Source organism: Mirounga leonina, unplaced genomic scaffold, assembly GCF_011800145.1.
Source record: "Mirounga leonina isolate KUSES-001 unplaced genomic scaffold, KU_Mleo_1.0 Mir_150, whole genome shotgun sequence".
NCBI classification, from domain to species: Eukaryota; Metazoa; Chordata; class Mammalia; order Carnivora; family Phocidae; genus Mirounga; species Mirounga leonina.
Genome location: NW_023270374.1, coordinates 4,378,075 through 4,403,221, shown reverse-complemented (window position 1 = coordinate 4,403,221; position 25,147 = coordinate 4,378,075). Strand labels below are relative to the sequence as shown.

The 25,147-nt window shown below is 36.0% G+C and overlaps 1 protein-coding gene across 1 annotated transcript in view; it reads left to right on the top strand.

Moving 5' to 3' along the window:
- XRN2 (5'-3' exoribonuclease 2) overlaps positions 1 to 25,147 on the top strand; it is an 82,612-nt gene that overhangs the window by 33,401 nt on the left and 24,064 nt on the right. The window contains exons 14-24 of the mRNA XM_035005747.1: positions 2,783 to 2,827; positions 4,222 to 4,353; positions 7,855 to 7,973; positions 10,063 to 10,198; positions 11,479 to 11,586; positions 11,673 to 11,762; positions 12,430 to 12,502; positions 18,321 to 18,404; positions 19,704 to 19,801; positions 20,855 to 20,934; positions 22,162 to 22,218. Of these exons, the coding sequence (XP_034861638.1) occupies positions 2,783 to 2,827; positions 4,222 to 4,353; positions 7,855 to 7,973; positions 10,063 to 10,198; positions 11,479 to 11,586; positions 11,673 to 11,762; positions 12,430 to 12,502; positions 18,321 to 18,404; positions 19,704 to 19,801; positions 20,855 to 20,934; positions 22,162 to 22,218 (1,022 nt within the window). The remainder of the gene's footprint in view (positions 1 to 2,782; positions 2,828 to 4,221; positions 4,354 to 7,854; positions 7,974 to 10,062; positions 10,199 to 11,478; positions 11,587 to 11,672; positions 11,763 to 12,429; positions 12,503 to 18,320; positions 18,405 to 19,703; positions 19,802 to 20,854; positions 20,935 to 22,161; positions 22,219 to 25,147) is intronic.

The following is a 25,147-nucleotide window of genomic DNA, read 5'->3' as shown; positions in this document are numbered from 1 at the left end:
GCAGACTTTGTACTAATAAATATTGGTGATATTTGGCATAGAGCAGGATGTATGAGATTTGATAGGTACCAAAGTGCTTCAGACTTAAGTAATACTATTTCCAACTGGACTAGCAGAGAGGGCATTTTAAAGCTCTTTGGATCTTTTTTGGTGTTCCTCACATCATACGATGTCTATCAGCAAGGTTGGGCATTGGTGGAAATACATGAACCTTCAGAAATTCAATATAAAAATATACAGGTATATGTCTTTTCCTGGAAAGTGTGTCTGTGGCTTTTGACTGATTGCCAAAGGAGGAGTTCATAGCACAAAACAGACAGTAGAAAAGGAATACATCAGTATTTGTTACTAAAACTGAGCAGTTGAAGGTGATGCTTTTTATTTTATAAGCTTTGATGTTTGCCCTTTATGTTGCAAATGTCCCTCATTTACCCAGCAAACATTTATTAAGTGTTTATCATGTGCCAGATAGTATTCTGAGTGTCACTGATACAACAGAAAAACAAAAAAGCAAACAAAAATTCCTGACCTCATGGAGCTTAATTTCTTCCAGAAATGGACAATAAACACAAAAGCTAAGTAAACTCTGTACTGTGTTAGAGAATGATGAGTGCTGGGAAGAAAATTAAAGCAGGTGAGGAAATACTGGGAACATGGAGATGGGGTTGTTGCAGTTCTAGAAAAGGTGATTAGAGAAGGCCTCACCAACAGATGACTTTGAATAAAGACCTGGAGAATGTGAAGAAGTAAACTATGCAGGTGTTTGCAAGAAGAGCATCTCAGGCAGAGGGAATAGCCAGTGCAGAGGCTCTAGGGTATGTACCCAGGATGTTGACTATATAGAGGCAAAGATAGAAGACAAGAGCCCAGTTAGGAAGCTCTTTTGCAGCAGTCCAAGGGAGCGAGCATGGTGGCAGTGAAGATGATAAGAGGTAGTTGGATTTTAAATGTTTTGTTGAACCACTGGATTGGCTAATGATTCAATGCTAGGTTGAGAGAAGGAAAAGTATCAAGAATGACTCCAAGGCATTTTATCTGAGCAGTTGAAAAATGGTCTGAGCAACTGATGAAGAAGACTGGGAGGTGCAGAGTTGGGGGTGGGGATTCCGTTTTGGGCATGTTAAGTTTGAGACACCCAGTTGGAGATGTTGAATGGGGAGAGGTCCTGGTTGGAGACTAATCACCATATAGATGGTGTTTAAAGCCATGAGACTAGATGATTACTCTCATAAGAGTAGAGAAGTCCAAGTATTAGGCACAGAGGAACACTAACATTGAGAGGTTGGGGAGTCATGGAGCGAAGGCATGCAGCAAGAGTGAAAAAAGAGAACCAGGTGAGTGTAGTGGCTTGGAAGCCAAGTGAAGAGCATGTTTCAAGACCAAAGAGTCATGGTCAGATAAGGACTGAAAACTAATGGCTTTCACTGTCTGCAGCTCATTGGTACCCTAGATAAGAAACATTTAAATTAAAGCTAGAGAGGAAGGCTTGATTAAAGAAATTGGTGGATTTCCTATCTTAGGAGGTTTTAATGTAGCTCTTCACCATATATCCAACATTCAGCTTCTCTTCTGGCAGAAAGCATAAGTTTTAGATCTTATTAAGGGTGTTATTTTGCAGTTGGCATTACTGACCTGGAAGGGATAGAAGTGCTGCTAGTCAGGTGGCAGGCAGTATAGTACCTACTGGCCCCTGTTTTGGGCTATTGTAAGACCTTAGTTGTTCCAGTGCCTTGATACTCACAGAATCTTGGGCATGGAAGGAGTGCTTTCTGGGACCAGGAGGCCTCTATTTTTTTGTTTGTTTGTTTGTTTTAAATTTTCTTTCTTTTTAAGATTTTTATTTATTTGAGAGAAAGAATGAGAGAGAGAGAGAGAGAGAGGGAGTAGGGTCAGAGGGAAAAGCAGACTCCTCCCTGAGCAGGGAGCCTGATGTGGGACTTGATCCCAGGACTCCAGGATCATGACCCTAGCCGAAGGCAGTTGCTTAACCAACTGAGCCACCCAGGCGCCCCTGGGACCAGGGGGGCCTTTGAATGGCCAGTTAGTGAGAAACAAGATCAGTCCCAAATCTGTTTAATTGAAATCGTGACTACATTTTGAAAATGAGTGGAGGGGAAGAATCAATGCAGACTGGACCCTTTCCTGTGAATTAAGTTGGCTCAGAATGAGCAGTGCAAACATCTGAATTTCCTTCCTTTCTTTCATGAGATTGACTTTTTGGAACCTGGCGGCTGTGGGGAGGCGGGAGGGAGGTAGTGTTTGCACAGAGCCCCACTTTTCTCTTTACCCACTTTTGCCGTACATGCTACAGAATTAGGAACTGTCGAGCCCTTTTTAGGTAACAGAAGTTCATTATTAAATTGTCTTGTTAATATTTTTTAAATGGCCATCTTGGTTATTAACTGTATTCAGCTAAAACTTAAGAATTGTTTTCTTACTTACTTGTATCTTCTCCATGTTGACAGCCTATTCGCTCCAGGGTAAAGCCAAGAGTCTTTGTCATGACTCTTGCATTCTTTCCTGAAATGATGTCAAAACTATCTGAAAATATTAAGAGGAACAATTAAATTATATCTAAACTCCATTTACAATGCTCTATCCATCTAAAGTTCTGATAAACAGCACTTTGAACATATGGTCCATTGCCTAGTTTAATTATGTACCTAGGTTTCTGGGGTCTTCCTTTAAAACTTAAATTGTTTCCCAAATCATTCCTGGTAATGTTTAACGCTGACATTTTTGTGTAATTATTTGACAGAATATGTGGATTTTATACTTTTAGGACAGTTTTAGAAGACGACAGAAAGAAAAAAGAAAGAGAATGAAGGTGAGTTTTAATTAATTTCATAAGATTGGCAATAGCATAAGTTTACGATTTGGGAGAAAGATGTTTATTGCAGTGTTATTCCTTATCAAGTAGGTGTTGGATAGGGCTGCCTTCTTGCCTGGAGAAAGAATGCTGGTGTCAAGTCTTTTCTAAACTCTTGAGTTTGAAAAGATGCACTTGATGGGCGTGGGGTGCTTAGCTATTTGATTTTTTTTTTTGTGATAATCAGGTATTGTTTCTGTAATAAAAATAGTCAACCCTTTATATTCTCTTATAAGTTACTGCATTCTGTCTACATCTTTGTCAGATTAATCTTCCTGAAACTCTTGTCTCCCTGTTCGGAAATGACCAGCGACTTTACAGTCTGCTTAGAGCCCACTCTCTCTCAGACTGGCGCGTGGTGTGTACTCTGATCTGGTCCGATTTTAGCTGCCTGTGCTGTCTTCTAAATGTACCACGTCCCTTCTGACTCAGAGTGTTGCCTACATTTGCTAGCTCCGAGTGGATTTCTGACTTCATGACTCCCTCATATCTTAGCTTTTCCCCTGGGGCCTCGGCCCTGGTCCAGGGATGAGCAGTCCTTTTCTTTGAACTCTGCTACTTCTTACTTGTGATATTTGTTTTCTTACCTCATTGCATAATGCTCTATAGTTACTTCTTTGATTCTTGTTTTTCTTGTCTTTACTGGATTTTAAACTCATGGAATTTAGGGAGTGCCTTTTATTATTATATTTTATTAGAAGTGAGCAAGTTGGGGAACTTAGAAGGGAGAAAAGTAGAATTATTTATTGTTACAGGTAGGTTCAAAACCACTTAGATTGCGAGGGGAATATCTGCTTTCTACCTTATGTATTACTATTTTCTTTTAGTCAGTATCTGTGGAAAAAGTATGTTTTACCAGTCAGCCACAACTGTTACCTATTATAGCTATAATCATAGATATAATTAATTGGAAATAAAGAGTTAAATTCTAGCAAGGTGAAGGGTAAATAAAAGTGGGTTATCCTAAGTATAAATCAAACTCTTGACTAGTTTTTTAACCTTCATAGTTATATTATTTTTGTGTGCCTGAAATTGTTTCTTGAATGTTTTCTGAAATTGTCAGTAAACATAATGGAATAGCTTACTGAGTCTTGAATAGATTCTGTGTATCAGAACAGTGTATTATATGTACTTTTAGAATGGTTATTATTAAATACTACATAATATTGTTTACAGGGTGATTTAACATCAAATCAAATTGTGGACAGTCCTGTAAAGGCTAACAGAAATCCAGTTCCTCCTTTAATAAGTGCTTACAGTGAGGACTCTATTCCATTGCCTTCTTTTCTTCCTGTCATCTAACTGTATTGTGATGTAATTTTAATTTCTGCATTTGTTTCCATTTATGTTAGAGAGATCAACCAGCTTTCTCTCCTGGTGGAATATTAACCCCTCATGCCTTGGGTTCAAGAAATTCACCGGGTTCTCAAGTAGCCAGTAATCCGAGACAAGCAGCCTATGAAATGAGGATGCAGAATAACTCTGTAAGTGACTAACTTTTACGTGACATTGAAAAGTGGTGACATCGGAGGTCTCTTGTGGCTGTGTGTGAATTTTGTTACTCAGCCTGGAGTTGTTTTGTTTTGTAGTTTTTCTCAATTTCTTTTCCCTTGAGATATTTTTAACTTTGTTGCATCCATGATTATCAATATGTAAATATCTAAATGATGGGAAAGAAAGGAAAATGCATGTAAATATAGCTAAGTGGCAGCAATGTTTCTGTAACGCAAATGGGCGCAGTGCTTCCCCTTTCCCCTAAAGGTACTGGGTGCTAGAAGCATGATGGGGACATCAGAGTATCTCATAGCTGGGGGTAAGGTGGGGTGGGTTTTCCCCTTTCTTTCCAGGAATCAGCTATGGGCATTTTATTATATATATTCCTCAGTCTGTCAAATACAGGTACTCCTCACTGCTTAAGTTCTTGCTGTCCAACTCAGGCATGGAATAGATCTGAATACATAATTTAAGGTAGCTCTCACTATGCAGATTCTGGTTGCTCTGCATTTAGAAACTCAGGAATTGAATGGATTTGCCACCTGATATCCCTCCTTGTTTGAACTTGGTGATCCAGACTGAAGAAGCAGATCATCTCAGCCAGCAAAGCTGTAGTCCGTCCAGTAGCTTCCTGTTGTAGTGGCAACACACCATGAGCCCAGAGTACATGGCAGGGCAGCGGCAGGGGTGAGGGAACAGACCATAAATTGATGTACAGCAAAGAATCAAAGCTATTGCTTATTTCAGGCTGGTAGGCATGAGAGTGTGTGTTATAGAGAGAGGAAATTTGTAGGGTTTGGTATCTAATGTAAATTTTTGTTTTGATATATTCAAGGAAATTGCATAAGTTTTGATATTGCATTATTTTAACGGTTACCCTATTGATGCTCAGATCCTTTATTGCAGGGCAATCCCGTATGTGGAATTTTTGCCATATCAGGAGATTTATATTCTGCAAATTCCCATCTCGAAGTTTTAGGACCTTAGCTATGGAATTTGAGAATTCATGAGAATTTGCATCTCCTGAGAGAAGCAGCCTGGCTTTCTGTTATGTTTTTTTCTTCTGTTTGATTTTTGTGTTCTTGTCTTACTCCTTACACGGTTAACAGTGGGATATGGAGGGCCAGTGAAGGGATGGCAATGAGATGCTTGAATAGAACAGAAAAGGCTGGTGTCCCTCATTAAGATTATAGTGACTGTCTTCCCCACAAAGTGGAACTGAGTGACTTGTTTGTCTAACACCATGTCCATGATAGAATACCTTTTCTTATTCCCAGGGAGGTAGGGCTACGGTTTAAACTTTGCCAGCTCTGATGGCTTTGAGAAGGATTCAATGAGTCTCCACAGGACTGGACCCACTGTTGATTAATAATGTCTGCCATGGGAGTATGAATAGGGAGGTTGATGATTGCTTAAGTTGCTTATTCGATCCTGTTTTAATTCCCCTTGACACAATTATTTCTGTTGGAGTCTTTGCATAGAGGGATTTTCATCTAGAATGTTACGAATTTAAGGAAATCACAAAGCCTAATTACCAGTTTATTTAGAGGGAGCCTTTAACGTTACAGATTTTTTTGCTGTTTGAGCTGTTTGGCATATTAGTGTCCAGTATTGAGTAGCGTCTACCTGATGGTCCACACTGTTAATGCTTCTGTTTCCTCATAAATACGTGTTTTTAAATTTTGCGTTCTGAAATACAGTTTGACTATATCTGTGGCCATTTCATAAAATTTGATTGCAAGAAACTTTTTAAAAAGGAATTTGAATCAGTTGGTGTGAATCTGGTATGGTCAGGAAAGACTTGGTTGGTAGAGAGCAGAAAAGAGCAGTAGATATTTAGTATTAAAAAATAAGCCACTTTTTGTTTTCCCTTGCAGGTATATTATTTTTGTTACCAGATATAGTTTGTATCTTGTTTTTCAATTTGGGAAAGTTTGCTTTTTACCCAACTTCTCTGTACTTAGACAGCTGATAAGAATATCATTCTCATAATTTAATCCATATGGATTTAATGTTGGTTTAAAAAATAATAGTGATGACTTACTGAAAGGTGAGCCACCATACGCCACGCCGTCATCTTGCTGTTGATTCTTTATACATATCATTTAATCCTCGCCGTAACCGACAAAGAGATAGAACATTATCCCCATTTTAAGTTGAGGCTGACAGAGGTTAAATAAATTGCCCAAGGCCAAACAACCAGTAAAGGTTGGACTTGGAATTTCAAACTCAGATCTGTCTAAAAGTACCCATCTCACTTTCAAGTACAACAAGCGCATTCCTGAATTTTATAGTTTTGGTTTTTTTGAACAGTATTGGCCGTAGAGTATCATGAATAAAATGGAAATTATACATTTTTTTAAAGAAAGTTATAAATTCTATGAGAAATACAGTTTTGCTTTGTTGTAACATTTTTTGGCCTATGGTGTGAACTACATTCATACTAAGGTTTTAGTTACAGTATTATTAAAATAGCCTGCTAAGCTCTCAATTTAAAAATAATTCAGTTTAATCACAATCTCTAATATGCTGTGAATAACAGAAGAAAAACTACCATGAAAACCTTTTTTGCCACTTGTGGTTTTGATCATGTAACAAAACTAAAGTTGGGGCACCTGGGTGGCTCAGTTGGTTAAGCGACTGCCTTCGGCTCAGGTCATGATCCTGGAGTCCCGGGATCAAGTCCCGCATCGGGCTCCCTGCTCAGCAGGGGGGCTGCTTCTCCTTCTGCCCTCTTCCCTCTCGTGCTCTCTGTCTCTCATTCTCTCTCTCTCAAATAAATAAATAAAATCTTTAAAAAAAAAAATAAGTAAAATACTTTAGGGTGTTCACTGTGTTCATTGAATTAGATACAAACGGAAGATAATAGTGAATTTAAAGTGGTATCCAAGTCTTTAAAATAATAAATCTGCATTTTTCTAAGTTACTAATACATTTTTACTTGGACCTTGAATTTAAAACATTATCTATAAAATAATTTAGCCGTTATCTGGCAGAGTCTTGTTAAACTGTTGCTTTCCAAATGGTTGTGTGAGGTTGAGCATTTACCGCTTAACTTCATTCTCACCAGCACTGACTATTTTGTGTATTACTAATTAGGTATTTATATTTTCCCCCTTACAACTTTGCTGTTTGATTGGTAGAAAGTGATCACGAGTTCATAACATGAGGGAACCACCAAAGAAAAAAATAATTCCAGTCCTTTAATTTTTAAAAATGGATAAAATTAAATTCTTTTTTCTTCTGAAGTAATTTTATTCTACTGTGCAGATTCTTTTGAGTTTAAGCATAGGAAGCTTGGAAATATATAATTCTTTTTTTGAGGGAGTAGAGTAGGCCAAGAACAGTCTTCTAAATATACTTACCGTATCTATTTAATAGCTTTAACAGTTGTATTACCATGAAGCATGATTGTAATAGCAGTTGGATGTAACTTCTTATGTGAAATGAATAATTAAATCCTTCCTCTGTAATGTCATAATTGTTTGCAGAGTCCTTCAATATCTCCTAATACGAGTTTCACTTCTGATGGCTCCCCGTCTCCAATAGGAGGAATTAAGCGAAAAGCAGAAGACAGTGACAGTGAACCTGAGCCAGAGGATAACGTCAGGTGAAACCATTTTTTGGTAACTCTTTGTTATCAAATTGCTGAAATAGATGCTGTCTAATTAATGCTATTTAGCTTAGAGCAGCAGTGCCTTCAGATGCTTGCCTGTGATCTTTTTATCCACCAGTAATTAATGTGGAGGGTTAGAATAGTCAGTAAATTCCAGTGAGATGTGTAAGCTATAGCTGTTAAATCTAAGTATCTAGATTAGTATGCGTGCAGGTTTTTGTCCTCCAAGCCACTTTTCCCTCTGAGACCAGGCACTAGATCGGCTAGACATGAGGTGTTTAGCTCTGACTATGTGATCTGAATGTTACTGTTTTGAGATTAAATTTTCAAGCTGCTTAACATAGAAAGTTCAGTTACACTTGGATACGTAGCATAGTTTGCTTTACTCTTCTCATTTGGAAAGGTTTTTCCTCAAATGAAATAGCAAAAGTCATTTAGTTAAGAGATAAATACGTATATTTTTTAAAACCACAGACTTGCATATATACAATTCTATTTCATGACAGAGAAGTTTCCTTTTAGCTATATACTTAAAATTTGTAAAAGGAAACTTTGATTCTTTATCCAGAAATTTGAGATCATTATATAAGATTAATAGCCTCTCGTATAATTAAATCCAGATTTGAATCCTGGGTTCTGAGTGCAAAAGGCCAACAATCTTAATAATTGTAATTCATTAAGAATTTAGCAAAATGATATATTTTCAAAGTGAAACAGTAGTGGGCCACAACTCATGATTCTTTTATAGGACGTGGATGGTATGTTTGCATTTATGATGAGAAGCTTCTCAAGTGTCATGTATGGTTCTATATTTTCCTAATGTCCTTTGATGTCAGATTCTGAGATATGTGGTGACTTGTGATTGAGCATTTACCTGATCCTCTGTTTCTGCAACTCTGGACTTTCCTCTTAGAGTATGTTACCTGTTTTATTGGGTAGCCATCTTGATCAATACCAGCTTAATAGTTAACTTGATTTGTTAGTACTTTATTGTGTAATCCCAGTGCTGAGAATAGTCAAGGTGGAAATGCTTCTTTCAAGAAATGCTTGAGACTCTTGATATGTATTTCATTAATATTTTCTGTAAAACAGTTAAAATCCACATCATAGAAGATATTTGTCCTAATTGATGTTCTGTGAATGCTTGGGGCAGGTGGGAGGGAATTAAAAGTGGTGTGGTGTATTCTGGAACATGACTGTAATTAATTTGTGAATTGTGGCACATGGTAGAAAATAGCCCTTAATGAGAATCATCATGATGTTCTTGATCTGTTCTGATTTGTTTCTTTAGTGTTCCTTGGCTTCTTTGTGTTCCTTCAATAAAATGTTTAAATCTTTCAAAGAATGAAAAATGAGTACTTAAAAAGAAAAAACACTTTGAAAAAGTGGTTCTTCACATGTATTTTAAGTGATTAATGATAATTTAGTGAATTGATTGACCTGCTTCTAAGTTCTACCAGAACATACATACATGTGTGTATGTGTCCTTCCCTTAAGCCAACAACTCTTAGCTGAAAGAGGGATAAGACCCAAGGATGGGAGAATAGGTATAAACATAATTTTCTGCCTGGTTCCTAGATTATTATTCTACAAACCATTTTTTACTTTTTAAAAAATTACCCATGCAAATCTTTTTTTAAAGTAATTTGATTGACTCCTTTGTTTAGTTTAAATGTATTTTAACAAACTGAGGAACTGGTATAAAATATCTTTAATATTTGAATCTTACAGTGTAGTTTCAGAATTGGTCCACAATCAAAAAACATGTAAAACAGTATTAAAATTTGAACAAACAAGTGTTCAGTATCTACCTTAATAAATAGTTACTTTCTCTTTTTCCAAAATGTAGTTTTATAATGGTCTTACTAGAATCAGTGTTTGGATTTTTGATGTTTAACTATCTTTTAATAAATTCTGTGAAAGTGGGCTTTTTAGAAATAATTAAATGAAGCTGTATTAGCATTACTGTTTATCTCATTCACATTTCACCTGGATATCAAATATAAAATGATTTGGGTGATAAACCAGTGGACAATTATGGAAAGTATTAATTCAACATGAACCGGCTTTGCCTGGGTTTTAGGCTATGGGAAGCTGGTTGGAAGCAGCGGTACTACAAGAACAAATTTGACGTTGATGCAGCTGATGAGAAATTCCGTCGTAAAGTTGTACAGTCTTATGTTGAGGGGCTCTGCTGGGTTCTTCGATATTATTACCAGGTACAGAGAGAATATTTTCCTCTAAACCTAGCTAATCATTCTAGGAAGATCATAATTTCTGTGTATTACTGAGCTGTATTCTGAAATTAAATCCAGACTGTTTTTTAAAGCTTCCTGTTTAGAAATTCATTACCTTATATAATATTTGTTTGTAAAGCCTTTGACACTTCTCAAGTGTTAATATATAAAGATAATTTTTGTTGTGCTTAAGGATTTCGGCATCAAGTAGTGTGGGTTTGAGTGTACTTTGTCTTTAACATAATTAAAGTATGGTGGTTTTTTAACTGGAAGTAAAAAATAATAGTCACTAAACGACTGAACAAAGGACAAAGCCTAGAAAATACTAGTAAGAATTTGAAAGGCATTTGAATGATACCATTTCCTCAGTGTAATGTAGTGATGTTACATAAAGTGCATTCTAATTGGAATAATCCGTATCTGACAAAGTTTTTGATAATTGAGATGTCAGATTGGTGAGAGATTAGGTAGACATATAGGGAATTGTAACACTAGTAGTTAATACATGGTTTCGTTCTCTGAGAGCAAGGCAAGTTAAGTTTGGTGTGATCTGGGAAAAGAAGTTTGTCATTAAGTGGAAAGTATAATTTAATGCATTATCGAGTGTATAATAGTAAATTCATGTTTTACTTTTGTCCTCAGGATTTTAATTCACTAGGCATAGAATCAAAACATGTATTAGGAGGAGTTCTCTTTTCTATCAGTAAAACGTACTGTTTTCTTTTTGATGGGTTTACTTAAATATTTTTATAATAAAGAGAAAGTTGTCACAATGAAAATACAATAGGGAATTATAAAATGAAACTTACGAAGTTTTATTTAGTCATTGTTCTAGTCATGTCCCTTACCCATCTGTATGCTAAGTAAGTGCCAGCTACCACTGCTCTTCATTTTATTTGATGATGGCAGCTTAAAATTGGAAAGAAATGTAACCAAGCACATTTTAAAGGTAAATACAAATAAATAAAATTGTATTTTACAAATTATATTTACAAAGTTTGGTATTAACTACTGATTATTAAAGATGCTTTGCAGTAGTTTTTAAATCAAGGAGCCATTGATAGTAAGTAAAAGTTCAGTTAATCAAAACAACTGTTAGGACTCATGGGAAAAAATTAATATATGGGATGTACACTGGAAGTCATGTGTTTTATAAATGGAATGTTATAGGCTAATATTCTAATTTTTGTTTGCTTTTCTGTGTCCGTATTGAACGTAGATTTTTGTTTTTGTTGGTTTTTTTTTGTTTGTTATGATTCTAGGGCTGTGCTTCCTGGAAGTGGTATTATCCATTCCATTATGCACCATTTGCTTCAGACTTTGAAGGTATTGCAGACATGCCATCTGATTTTGAGAAGGGCACTAAACCAGTAAGCTTAATTATTTAGAGTCATAAAATTCATAGAATTTTGGCTTAGATAAAAATTGTGTCTTAAACTTTTTTTCTTTCTTGCAGTTTAAACCATTGGAACAACTTATGGGAGTTTTTCCAGCTGCAAGTGGTAACTTTCTACCTCCATCATGGCGGAAGCTCATGAGTGATCCCGTTAGTGTCTTAGTATTTTGAGTGTGTTAGTAATTGGGTTTGTGTCATATGTTACACTAAAATTAGACACAGTTGCTTTTGCATCTCATAGTTAAAACAGTGAAGTCCAAAAACAAAAGTATTGAGTTCTTCTGTATATTTTTCACCTCCCCCGCCCCCCACTTTCCTTGGCTATGAGAGCCCTACCTGGTATAAATAAAATTAGTGTTTGGGAGCAATTCTTATAACAGTTACTTTGTTCTCAGCCTACCTGTAAGTCATTATTTTTATTTGTTCCAGCCATGTGTGGTGGCTACCACAGTTCGGACTGGCCTACCTAAAATCCTCTCTGAGCTTATTTTGTGTGCCAGATAGAAAGAAGGAGAGTCAGGCAAGAAGTAGGAATTATTAGAGTCAGTAAACTCTTCATTGACTGTCTTGGGTCCACAGTTGTCAGTTCTAAAATTCCTCTCTAATAATGCCTTTTTTTTTTTTTCATTTTTTAAAATAAAATTGTTAACTTTGTTTTACTATTGGGATTAATGACCTGATATTTTAATAACATTTTTTAAAGGAATGAAACCTGATTTTCTCATCAGGCCTGATAACATGAAAGAAATGTCAAATTCTTTATAACTCAGACATGTGTGACTTTGTTTTGAATCTTTATTTTTTCTCCTTGACATAGGATTCTAGTATAATTGACTTCTACCCTGAAGATTTTGCTATTGATTTGAATGGGAAGAAATATGCATGGCAAGGTAAAATTTAGATATTATTCCTTTTTTGTTAAAACAGTTTCCTCTTTTTAGTAAACTGTGAGCAAACATGATTTAGGTGATGAAAGAATTTCTGTAAAAGATAAATATTTTAAGAATTAGATGTCAAAATTGGATTTTTTTCTATCCATCCTAGCATTAGCAATGATTAGCATTCCCCTAAACAGTAAATTGAATTGAAAAGATTGATCATTCTTTTGTGGGGTTTTTTTGTGATTAATTAATGGGACTTGGGTCTTGGGACTGGCTTCCAGTTAGTAGCTCATTGACACCTTGTAAGGTTGCTGAGAAATACAGAAACATGATGGCATTTATGTGGAGATTCACTTACACTCCATGGAAATTTGAAAATGAAAAATGTTTTAGAAATTTAGTTTTAAATACTTGACAGTAATCATTAAAGTTTATTTCCTATTTATTTATTTATTTAGCTGTTATTTTCTCATTCCTTCTGTTTACAGTTTTTTAAGAATGTCAATTTTAAATTACTACTAAATTTAACGTGCTTTTTACCACTCAGCAAATGTGTGATGATGACTGAATGTAAAACACAATAAAGAAGTCTCTCACACAGTAAGTCAACTATTATTTCATGCCAAAGCCCCTTTCAGCAAATCACTTTAACCTTTTCTTCGACCATGTATTTTTCTAAGATAATTTCATTTGGTTAAACCATGTTTTTACTTTCTCCTTGGTTATTTCCTGTGGTGCAGATGACCAGTAACATGACTCAGAGAATTGTGCGACGGGGGGGGGAAATAATAATTTACAAACTGAAAATCATTTAATGAGATTTTAGAGTTGACTTTTGGTTTATGTAGTAAAGGAAATTTCATATTACTTTAATGGAATGATAATGGGAAATGCAGCCCACTGAGGTTAGCAGGTGTTGTGCTCTATGGTCATATTTTGTTACATGTAAATGGATTGGAGTCTTAGGTTGTTTTTAAGGTGCTTTGTGGAGGATATTTTGATTAGAGGGAAAGGGCTAAGAGGTAGTAAAGTAAAATAAGTACATAAGTAAGCATGTTTATGTAAGTGTTAAATAAATAAGTAAATATATAAACATGCAGATGTCTTGCTTTCTATATATATCTTTGTAGTATGACATAGCATAAATCATCCAGGGGAAAAGTGAGGCAATGCATAATGGTTAACAATTTCTTCACATCCTTGCCAACATTTGTTACTTCCTTTTTTTATTCAGTAAATGGCTTTTATGTATTTATGTATTTTTAGTTGAAGTATAATTGACATACACTATCCTGTTTCAGGTGGACATCATGGTGATTTCATATTTTTATACGTTATGAAGTGATCCCCATGATAAGTCTAATTACCATCTATCACCAAAGTTACTACAGTATTATTATTATTATTTTTTTTAAAGATTTTATTTATTTATTTGAGAGAGAGAGAGAATGAGAGACAGAGAGCACGAGAGGGAAGAGGGCAGAGGGGGAAGCAGACCCCCCGCTGAGCAGGGAGCCTGATGTGGGACTCGATCCCGGGACTCCAGGATCATGACCTGAGCCGAAGGCAGTCGCTTAACCAACTGAGCCACCCAGGCGCCCCGATTACTACAGTATTATTGACTGTATTCCTATATTGTATATTACATCCCCATGACTGACTTATTTTATAACTAGAAGTTTATACCCCTCAGTCCACTCACCTAGTTTGCCTATTCCCTGAACCTCTTCCCCCTCTGGTAACCAAGAGTTTGTTTCCTTATCTGTGAATCTGTTCCTGTTTTGTTTTGTTTTTGTTCATCTGTTTTTTTAGATTCCGCATGTAAGTGAAATCGTATGGTATTTGTCTTTCTCTGTCAGGACTTGTTTCACTTAGCATAATAACCTGATGTTGTTGGAAGTGGTAAGCATTCTTTTTTATGGCTGAGTAATATTTCATTATATATATATTACATCTTTATCCATTTGTCTGTCGATGGACACTTGGGTTGGTTCCGTATGTTGGCTATTGTAAATAATGCTACAGAGAACATAGGGATGCATTTATCTCTTCAGATTAGTATTTTTCTTTTCTTTGGATAAATACCCAGTGGTGGAATTGCTGGATTGTATGGTGTTTCTATTTTTAACTTTCTGAGAAACGTCCATACTGTTTCCCATCGTGGCTGCACCACTGTGTATGAGGGTTCCCTTTTCTCCACACCTCACAAACACTTGTTTTTGTTTTTCTTTTTGATAATAGCCAATCTTAAAGATGTGAGGTGTTATCTCATTGTGGTTTTGATCTGCATTTCTCTGATAATTAGTGATGTTGAGCAACTTTTCTTGTGTCTGTTGGCCATCTGGATGTCTTCTTTGCAAAAAATGTCTTCAAATCCTCTTCCCATTTTTTAATTAGATTGTTTTTTTGGTATTAAGTTGTGTAAGTTCTTTATATATTTTGGATATCAACCCCTTATTGGATGTATGATTTGCAGATATCTTCTCCCATTCAGTAGGTTGCCTTTCATTTTATTGATTGTTTCCTTTGCTGAAACAAAAGCTTTTTAGTCTGATGTAGGCCCTTTGTTTATTTTGGCTTTTGTTGTCCTTGCCTGAAGAAACTGGTCCAAAAAAAATATTGATGAGACTGATGTCAAAGAGCTTACTGCCTATGGTTTCTTCTAGGAGTTTTATAGTTTCAGGTCTTACATCCAAGTCTTTAATTCATTTTGAGTTTATTTGTGCGTATGGTGCAAGAAAATGGTTTAGTTTTACTCTCCTGAATGTAGCTTTCCAGTTTTCCCCACACCATTTCTTGAAAAGACTGTCTTTTCCTATTATATTCTTGCCTCCTTTGTCATAGATTAATTGACCATATATATGGGGGGGGGTTTCTGGGCTCTCTGTTTTATTCCGTTGATCTATATGTCTGTTTTCATGTTAGTACCATACTGTTTTTATTGCTATAGCTTTGTAGTATGGTTTGAAGTCAGGGAGTGTGAGACCTCCAGCTTTGTTTTTTCTCAAGATTGCTTTGGCTGTTTGGTGTCTTTTGTAGTTCCATACGAAATTTAGGATTCCTTGTTCTAGTTCTGTGGTAAATGCCAGTGGTATTTTGATAGGGATTGCACTGAATCCCTATATATAGATAGGGATTGCTTAGGATGGTAAGGACATTTTAACAGTATTCTTCCAGTCCATAAGCATGTAATGTCTTTTCCATTTATTTGTGTCTATTTTCTGGGTTTTTTGTTTTTGTTTTTTGATAATAGCCATCCTAGTGGGTATGAAGCAATATCTCACTATGCTTTTGATTTGTATTTCCCTAATGATTGGTGATGTTGAGCATTTTTTCATGTGCTTATTGGCTATTTCTGTATCTTTGGAGAAATGTCCAAGTTTTTTGCTCATTTTTGAATTGGGTCTTTGTTGTTGTAGGAGTACTTTATATATTTTGAACACCAGTCTCTTATATATGACTTTGCATTTATTTTCTTCCATTTTGTGATTGTCTTTTTACTTTGTTTGATAATGTCCTTTGATGAACAAAAATTTTTAATTATGATGGAAGTTTAATTTTTGTTGGACTGTTTTGTCATTGCCTGTGTTTTTGGTGTCGTATGCAAGAAGTCATTGCCAAATCCAGTGTCATGAAGCTTCCTCCCTGTTTTCTTTTAAGAATTTTACAGTTTTAGCTCTTAACATTTAGGTCTTTGATCCATTTTTAGTTAACTTTTGTGTAGGGTGTAAGGTTAGGGTTCATCTTTTGCTATGGATATTCATTTTCCCCAGCACCATTTATTGAAAAGACTGCTCTTTCCCATTGAACAGTCTTGGCACCCTTATTGAAAATCATTGACTGCATATCTGAGGGCTAATTTATGGGCTGTCTGTTCCACTGCCCAGTATGCCTGTCCTTATGCCAATACCAAATTGTTTTAATTACTGTAGCTTTAGTAAGTTTTGCAATCAAGTAGTGGGAGTCCTCCAACTTTATTTTTCTTCTTCAAGGTTGTTTTGTCTATTTGGGGTCCCTTGAGATTCCAAATGAATTTTAGAATGAGTTGAAACTCAGACCTTTAATATTTTTATATTTTATGTAAGTATTTTCATTTATTAGACTGTAATAACACAACTTTTTTTAGGTCAAATTTAGTACCGTGAGGAGTTATATTTATTCCCCCAGCTGTTCAAAACTTGTTGAAAGTAATGGTAATACTTAAGTTCTTACCTAAGTTGAGTGTGTCTTAAAATGATAGAAGACAAAATATATCTGGGTACTTTTTCAACATTTATTGAACCCTTACAGTGTTGTGTTTTTGTAATATATATAATTTCGAATGCTACATATTTTATATATGAATAGAGAATTTTAAGTCATTTGATCAAAGTCACACAGTGGCTGAACTGAGGTCTGGACCCAGAGAGTGTGACTACTATGTATTTACCTAAGTGTTACCACTACTTGGGTTACTTGTGTTGTTGAGCTAATGCATGTTAACATAATAAATAAGTACTCAGGAGAAATTAGCTGCTAATGTCATTTTTACTCTCAGCTCACCCAAGCACTAACTTTATCACATCTGGGTATAAGGTATTTCTTCCTATCCTGCCCAGTAGGGCTGATTTGTTGCTTAGTAACCTTATTGCTGTCATTAGCACTGCAAGTTGCTTAACAGTTGGAGCTGGCTTTTGGAGTTGATATTGTAGGAAAGTCTTTCTGATAATTTGTGTAGATCTTAAGTGTATGACTAAACAAAACTTGAACAACTCCCTACGTTTTTTCCATGTAAATGTATACCAGTAGATGAAATAGCCTAACTCAGGTGATAGATGTTGATATTCTTGAAATAATTTTTTAGGCCCTTCAAAATTCACACTAGAACTTAGTTTCTTTTTAACTTTTAAAAATGCATATTACCCTTCTAGGTAATGAAATGGAATCTGTTTCTAAACTTTGAAAATATGGTAGCTAAATAATTAATGACAACTTTGGGAACCTTTCATTTCTCATCATTTTAAAAGGAACAATCACAAGTATGGCAGTTTTGACTGGCAGTAGTTTCAGAATTATTTAGCTCTATTTAGCATTTCTCTTTGCTATTTATTTTACATTTTGTATTTTGTTAAAAGACTAAACTGTATACAGCACAACATATACAAACGGTTCAATAACTTCATGTATTTTTCTAGAAATAGATAATTGTATTACTGGTATGTTGCTTTGAAAGTTATGAATGTAGGCTGAAATAAAGCAATTAATTCCAGCACATTCCACAGGACCGTTTTCAGCCTGAATATGAACAGTTGCATTCCTACCCAGCACCCAAAATTACTTAAGCCAGTCCTTAAAAACTTTTTGTATCTAAATTAGGTATTAGATTTTAAAATGTAAAAAAAGAATACTATGCAGTTTTAGAGCTGGAAGACATTCCATGTATTTATTCACATTGAACGGGTCTTCTGAATATTTTAGTTGAAAACCAAGTCCTAGAAAGATGAAAGGACAAGCTCAAACTCTTGGCAGATTAACTGGCTTGCCCAAGGGCATCCGCGTAAGTAAGGCACAAGAACAGAGACTGGTGTCCAGGTGGCCACTTGTTCATTTAATTTAAAGATTTTATCATCACGGAGTTAAGATTCTGCAAACATGGGTTTTCATATATGAAACTTTTTTCTTCTCTGAACACACGGAAAGTATTTGCATTTGAGATTTGAATAGAGTTCAGTTCCAGAGTGTTTACGGCAGCAAGGATATTCTATTAGAAATGTTTATTTGGACGAGTAATAAGTGGAATTTGGTTGATCCTAATAGCTGGGTGGTTGGTATGCGTTTTTTTCCCTAGGTGTTGCTCTGTTGCCTTTTGTGGATGAGCGAAGGCTGCGAGCTGCTCTAGAAGAGGTATACCCAGACCTCACTCCAGAAGAGAGTAAGAACTGTACTTCACTTGGTTTCAACATTGAGTCTGTATCATACAGACTTTACATTTCCCTATGAAATTAGACTCTTTTTTCCATTTGTCAAAATTCACATAAAGGGGGCATAAACCATAGGATTTTACTTCTTTCAGAAAAGTCAACTTTGCTTCTTAAAATGTATTATCCAGATTGAATAGTAAATACAATTTTTTTTTTAACTTCAAGTGTTTGTTAGATTTATTAAAAAGCAGCACTTTAAGGGGTGTCTGGGTGGCTCAGTTAAGCGTCTGACTCTTGATCTCAGCTCAGGTTTTGGTCTCAGCGTTGTGAGTTCAGATCCCACGTTGGGCTCCATGCTGGGTGTGGAATCTACTTTTAAAAAAAAAAAAGCAACATTTCGAGAATATCCATTGACTTTCTGATCTTTTTTTTTTTAAGATTTATTTATTTTAAAGAGCGTAAGCATGCATGAGCGGGGGGAGGGGAGGAGAGAGAGGGAGAGAGAAAATTCTCAAGCAGGCTCTGCCTTGAGTGCGGAGCCCAACATGGGGCTCAATTCCAGGACCCTGAGATCATGACCTGAGCCGAAATGCAGTCAGTCGTTTAACTGACTGAGCCACCCAAGTACCTGCCCCTTGGCTTTTTGATTCTTATATGACATGCACACACAGAAATATTTTACTGTGCTGGGAGTGTATTAATTGCCTCCTTCTCCCTTCTTCCCTTCATCCCCTCTAAATAACAGTAACTTTGTTTAAAAAGTTATGTTGAAACAAAGGCATTTACTCTTAGATTGCTAACCTGAAATGTTATTTTGTACAAAGAATGACATTTAAAATACTGACAGTTAAAAGTATTGGGAAATTGCAAAGCTAGACTCAATTGGAAAATTTATTTAACACCACTATAATAAACCTATAGAAATAATTTCTCTGTCAGCCATCCTTAGAATAGTTTTTGTTATGAGATGGTATAATTTGTTTGGGTTTGCTCAGGAAATGGTTATATATTTCTTACAGTAAGAAATTGAGTTCTGTATAAATTACTTTGTCCCTTATCTTATAATACTATATTCAGATACTGTTTTAGTGATAATTTTTTCTGATAGTCTTTGATCTTTGAAACCTTATTGTCAAACTTGTTTTTCTTCTACAGAGACCTCACAAGTTTAGGTCTGTCACTTTTACGTTATTTTTTGTAGACCTTATACTTAAGTTTTTAAATTTTAGATGTTTTTATTTTATTCTCATAAAAGTTGCTCTTGCAGATATAATTGTTTGATCTTTATTCTTTCTTTATTTTCCCCCCAGCTAAAAGAAACAGTCTTGGAGGTGACGTCTTATTTGTGGGGAAACATCACCCACTCCATGACTTCATTTTAGAACTCTACCAGACAGGTTCCACAGAGGTATGTATGGTCTCTTTTTCCATCAAAAAATGCTTTTAGACAGTATAATTATTTGGTTAATTCATCAGAAAAACATTTGTTAAATGCTGATAAAATAGAAACAAGTGGGGCACCTGGGTGGCTTAGTCAGTTAAACATCTGCCTTTATCTCAGGTCATGATCCCGGGGTCCTGGGATTGAGTCCCGTGTCCTGCTCCCTGCTCAGTGGGGAGTCTGCTTCTCCCTCTGCCCCTTACCCCAGCTCATGTGCGCACATGCTCTCTCTCTCTCAAAAATAGATAAAATCTTTAAAAAAAAAAAAAGGAACAAGTGTACCATTTTAATCTTTAAAAACCATTTAAAAAGTGTATAATTTTGTGGCATTAAATCTATGTACAGTGTTGTGTAGCCATCACCATTATCTGCTTGCAGAACTTACTTATCTTCCCAAACAGAAACTGGTTATCCCTTAAACAATACATCTCCATTCTCCTCTCCCCTTACTTCTGGTAACCTGTCTTCTACTTTCTGTCTCTGAATTTACCTCTTCTTTGTAAATGGAATAAATGGAATCCTATAATATTTGTCCTCTTTTGTCTGACTTATTTTACTTAGCATAATGTTTTCTTTCTTTTTTTTTTTTTAAAGACTTTATTTATTTATTTGACAGAGAGAGACACAGTGAGAGAGGGAACACAAGCAGGGGGAGAGGGAGAAGCAGGCTTCCCGCGGAGCAGGGAGCCTGATCTGATGCGGGGCTCGATCCCAGGACCCTGAGATCATGACCTGAGCCGAAGGCAGACACTTAACGACTGAGCCACCCAGGCGCCCCTTAGCATAATGTTTTCAAGGTTCATCCATGTTGTAGCATGTATCAGGGCTTCCTTCCTTTTATGGCCATAGTGTGTATATACGACATTTTCTTTATCCATTCATCTGTTGATGGAACTTGGGTTGTTTCCTCCTCCTGGCTTTTAAGAATAATGCTACTATGAACATTGGTGTACACGTATATGTGTGAGTCCCTGCTTTCCATTCTTTTGGGTTTATGATCAAGAATGCATTTTTCCACAGCCAGTGGATGTACCACCTGAACTATGTCATGGGATTCAAGGAAAGTTTTCTTTGGATGAAGAAGCTGTTCTTCCAGATCAGTAAGCATTCATTTGTGCACATTGGGGTGACTGGGAGGAAGTTTAACTAGCATTTTTTCCTTGTTGCCTAAATATTTTATTTTCTGGTAATAGTGAGAAAACAAAACAACAGAAAACCTGCTAGACTATAAAAAAGACTTGGGGTCAGAGCCCACCTCTTCAGCCTAGTAGCTGTGTCACTGTGTTCAGGGCGCCCTTGGGGTCCCTAAAGCCCTTACAGGAGATCCATGAGGTCAAAGCTGTTTTCATAATAATACTAAGTTGCTATGATATTATTTGCTTTTCTCATTCTCTTTCTCTCTTGAGTGTACAGTGGAGTTTTCCAGAAGCTGAATGTAGTGTGATAGCTATCTCAAGAGATTGAATCAGAAGCAGATAAGAGAATCCAGCTATTAAGATAGATATTAAGCCAGATATTAAAGAAATTTTCAAAAATGTAAGACAATGACACTTCTCTTTTTTTTGCTTTGTAAAATAGTTTTTCATAAAAAATGTTATTTATGTTAACATGTAATAGGTTTATTACTGTTACCTTTAAATAAGTATTTTAGAAATTTCTTAGTTTTAATTTTTATTAGTAGATATTGATAGGCATAACCAACATAACCAGAAGCTCTTTGAGGTCCTTGATTTTTAGGAATGTTTTAAAGTGGTTCTGAGATCAGAGTTTGGGAACTGCCGGTCAATTGTATCTTCCTCTTTTGTAGATAATATTGGGTGGTTTTCCAAAGTGATTACACTATTTTGTAATCTCAGTGGCAGTTTGTGAGAGATCTTGTTGCTCTACATTCTTGCAAACCCTTGGAATTGATTGTCATGACCGTAATTTTTGTCAATTTAGTGGATGCTTATTGGCACCCTGTGGCTTACAGTTCCATTTCTCTGATTACTAATGAAATGGAATGCCATATGGTATATTTATTAACCATTTACCATTTGGTTTTCCTCATTTATCACGTCTCTTTTTATTCTCCTGTTTAGTTATATGTTACCCCCCTGTGCCCCTTTTTGGTTTGTTTGTATCCTTTATAAATTCTGATATGAGCCATTTGCCCATAATAGTTTTCTGTTAAGGAGATTACAAACAAGGAAGACAGGGTCCTTTTTTAAAGATATAATTGGTTATGTCATTTTTGTTGGTGTATTTTAATGATTTCTCTTTCCTAAAGTAACATCTTAATTCCACTTATCCAAAACGTTACAATTCACTCTCTTCTTTCTCTTTAGAATAGTGTGTTCTCCTGTCCCCATGTTACGGGATCTGACACAGAACACTGCAATCAGGTAAGTCTTCCAAAATTCATGTCGTTTGACCAAAACACAGCTCTGAACTTGCAAATAAGTTTAAGAAGACCTTTGAATCACAAGGAAATGGCAGCTATTATTCCACCAGTGCTTTGAGATTGGAGAGTCCCTGTGTTGCAGACCTCAGAACACGGCCTCTTGACTTTAAATTATGTATATTGTTAAGGTTACTGATTTAACAAGCTTGCTTCTCTGCTTTCTGGTTTCCCCTGACAACCTCTAATTCTTCCCGGATTAGGAAAGTGGGAGGTAGAAAGTAGGAGTTTCTAGGAGTAGTTTACTATGTAGGAGCAAACAGACCTCTTCACCCCAGAGGCCCACACAGCTTCTCGGTGTTATAACAGATTATTTTCATTATATTTACAGGTGTGGCCCTACAGAGTTGAAAAACAAAACTATTACATATTTTATTTTGGTTGAGTAGAATGAATTTGTGGAAATGTTTACCAACAATTATTATAAACTAAAATTATATCAAGGGCTAATTTCTGCTACCTGGAAAATGTACTTGTATTTCATTTCTTTTTTTTTTTTTAGTATTTTTTTTTATTAACATATAATACATTAATTGTTTCAGGGGTACAGGTCTGTGATTCATCAGTCTTACAAAATACACAGCATTCATCACAACACACGCCCTCCCCAGTGTCCAACACCCAGCCACCCCATCCCTCCCACCCCCCTGTATTTCATTTCTTACATGATGACAACATTCCATATGTATAAAATATAATGTGACTGTTTAGAATAAAAACCAACACGCTACTCATTTGCTTAATTCTTGTATGTAATTATTAATCTTGATGGCAGGATTTCTGTTACCTTTTTCTTTAGTCTGTAGGCAAGACTAAGGCAAACACATCCTAGTAATTCAAGGATTTTGTAAAAGCCTGCTTGGGAAGGCTGTTACTGAATCCTTTTTTCCCAGTCATTCTTATTATTTCTCTTACTCTTGGGAAGTATTTTAGATTTTATTTAGATTTATCATTGTAAAGTGTAAGCATCTTCATTTTCCTATCCTTAATGGATTTAGATAGCAACTGTCACTTTAGAAGGGCTTTTATTTAAAGAAAACTGTCATGAATTTGGAAAATCTTTCTGGATTAGTTGCTCTTATTTATCTTTACACACATTTTTAATTTATCTTTACATGTCATTTGTTCTGGCTCTTTGTCTTTGAGCTCTTCTGTTAAGGGTGGGGTTTAGAATTGTGAGCCAAGCTCTTGAACCCATCACGAACAGTCTGGTTCAGGCACATCCAGTGTGGACACTGTATTAACCGGTGGGGTCTCTGCCTTGCAGCGGTGCTTCAGGCCAGTTAATCCCACCAGTTCTGTCTTTGGATTGTCACATGCTTGCTTGTGCTCCTCAGTTTTTCTGCCTATTTTCAGGGGCCTTTCTGCCCAGCCCTCTAAGAAGTAGTTAATTCTTCTTAACTCTAATTAGGATAGAAAGACTTGTCCAAGGGAAAAATTACAAAATTGACAAGTCCTTTAGCTTCTGTTTGTATGGTGGTGGTATTGTTGGCTGGCTGGTTCTGAGCCTGAAGAGGCTTTTGATATTTTATGGTATCCATTGTGTTCATAAGATTATTAAACTTATAAGACACATCCCAGATCTAGGTGCATATTCAGGTATATGTTGAAAATAACTTCATAATAAAATTGATTTAATTTCCTAGAGATTTGTGAAAGACCACGTTAACTTTTACCTTATGAGCTAATTTTCAGTGTTTCCTCTGAGGGGTAATGAGTTTGATCCAGTTGATTGCCGTTTTTGTGTGTTTGTTTGGGGGCTTGTTTTTCATCCCAATGTTGTGTTTGCTTTATAAATGAAAATCTGAGAGTGCAGGCTCTGGTGCCAGTTGCTGGTCATTTCTATTTTGATTCCTGTCGTTTTTTTCCCTTCTCTGTTTGGATGCATCCAGTATTCCATCCCGTATTTGAGAAGTTGTTTCTTCAAGTTGAGTTTAGGTGGGTTTTTCCCATCACATAGGTCTTACCTGTAGTGTTAAAAAGGCATATGATAGAGGTTATTGAAGTGTTTAAGTTCCTAGAAGGAAAAATACAGGCAGCTGTGACCTAGGAGATCTTTTATTTCTCCCAATTCTGATTACATAAATCAGTCAACATATTAGTAGCTTAACTTTGAATAGAACAGAACTATCTCCCGTATTTTTCCTCATCCCACTCTTCACCATTGTAATTTGCTTGGACGTAATATCTTTAGACTAATTCTTTGTTAACTTTAAATGTAGGGGTGCCTGGGTGGCTCAGTCGGTTAAGTGTCTGCCTTTGGCTCAGGTCATGATTCCAGGTAGGCTCCCTGCCCAGCAGGGAGTCTCCTTCTTTCTCTCCCTCTGCTCCTCCCCCTGCTTGTGCTCTTCCCTGCCCTCAAATAAATAAATAAAATCTTTAAAAAAAAAAAAAATTTAAATATATAAAACCTCATATGATTTTAAAATTAAAGAGAAATTATCTTCCCACTGTAGCGGCACAATTTTCTATTCATCTGGAGGAGTAGACACACACACACACACACACGCACCATACACCTTTGTTTTACCGCAGACTCAGTGTTCCAGACCTTTGTCCAGTGCTTCTCACCAGTTCTTGTTGATCTCCCGTTTCTGTCCCTCACCATCCTGTTGCCCAGACTTAAATTCTGCTCTCTTACACTGTATGCTTTGGCTTCTCATTCTACCTTAATCCCTATATATACACCACTAGTTCTGGATTTTCTTTTTCCCAGTTTTTTATATCTGGCTCTTCCCAGTGAGCGTGTATTTTGTAGTGATTTTTTTTTCCCCTTCATTTTTAGTTTCTTCTCCTGAATTACTGTAATGATCTCCCAGCTAATTTATTTGATTCCACCTTCCCACTGAATCTACTGGCATACACTGTGAAGC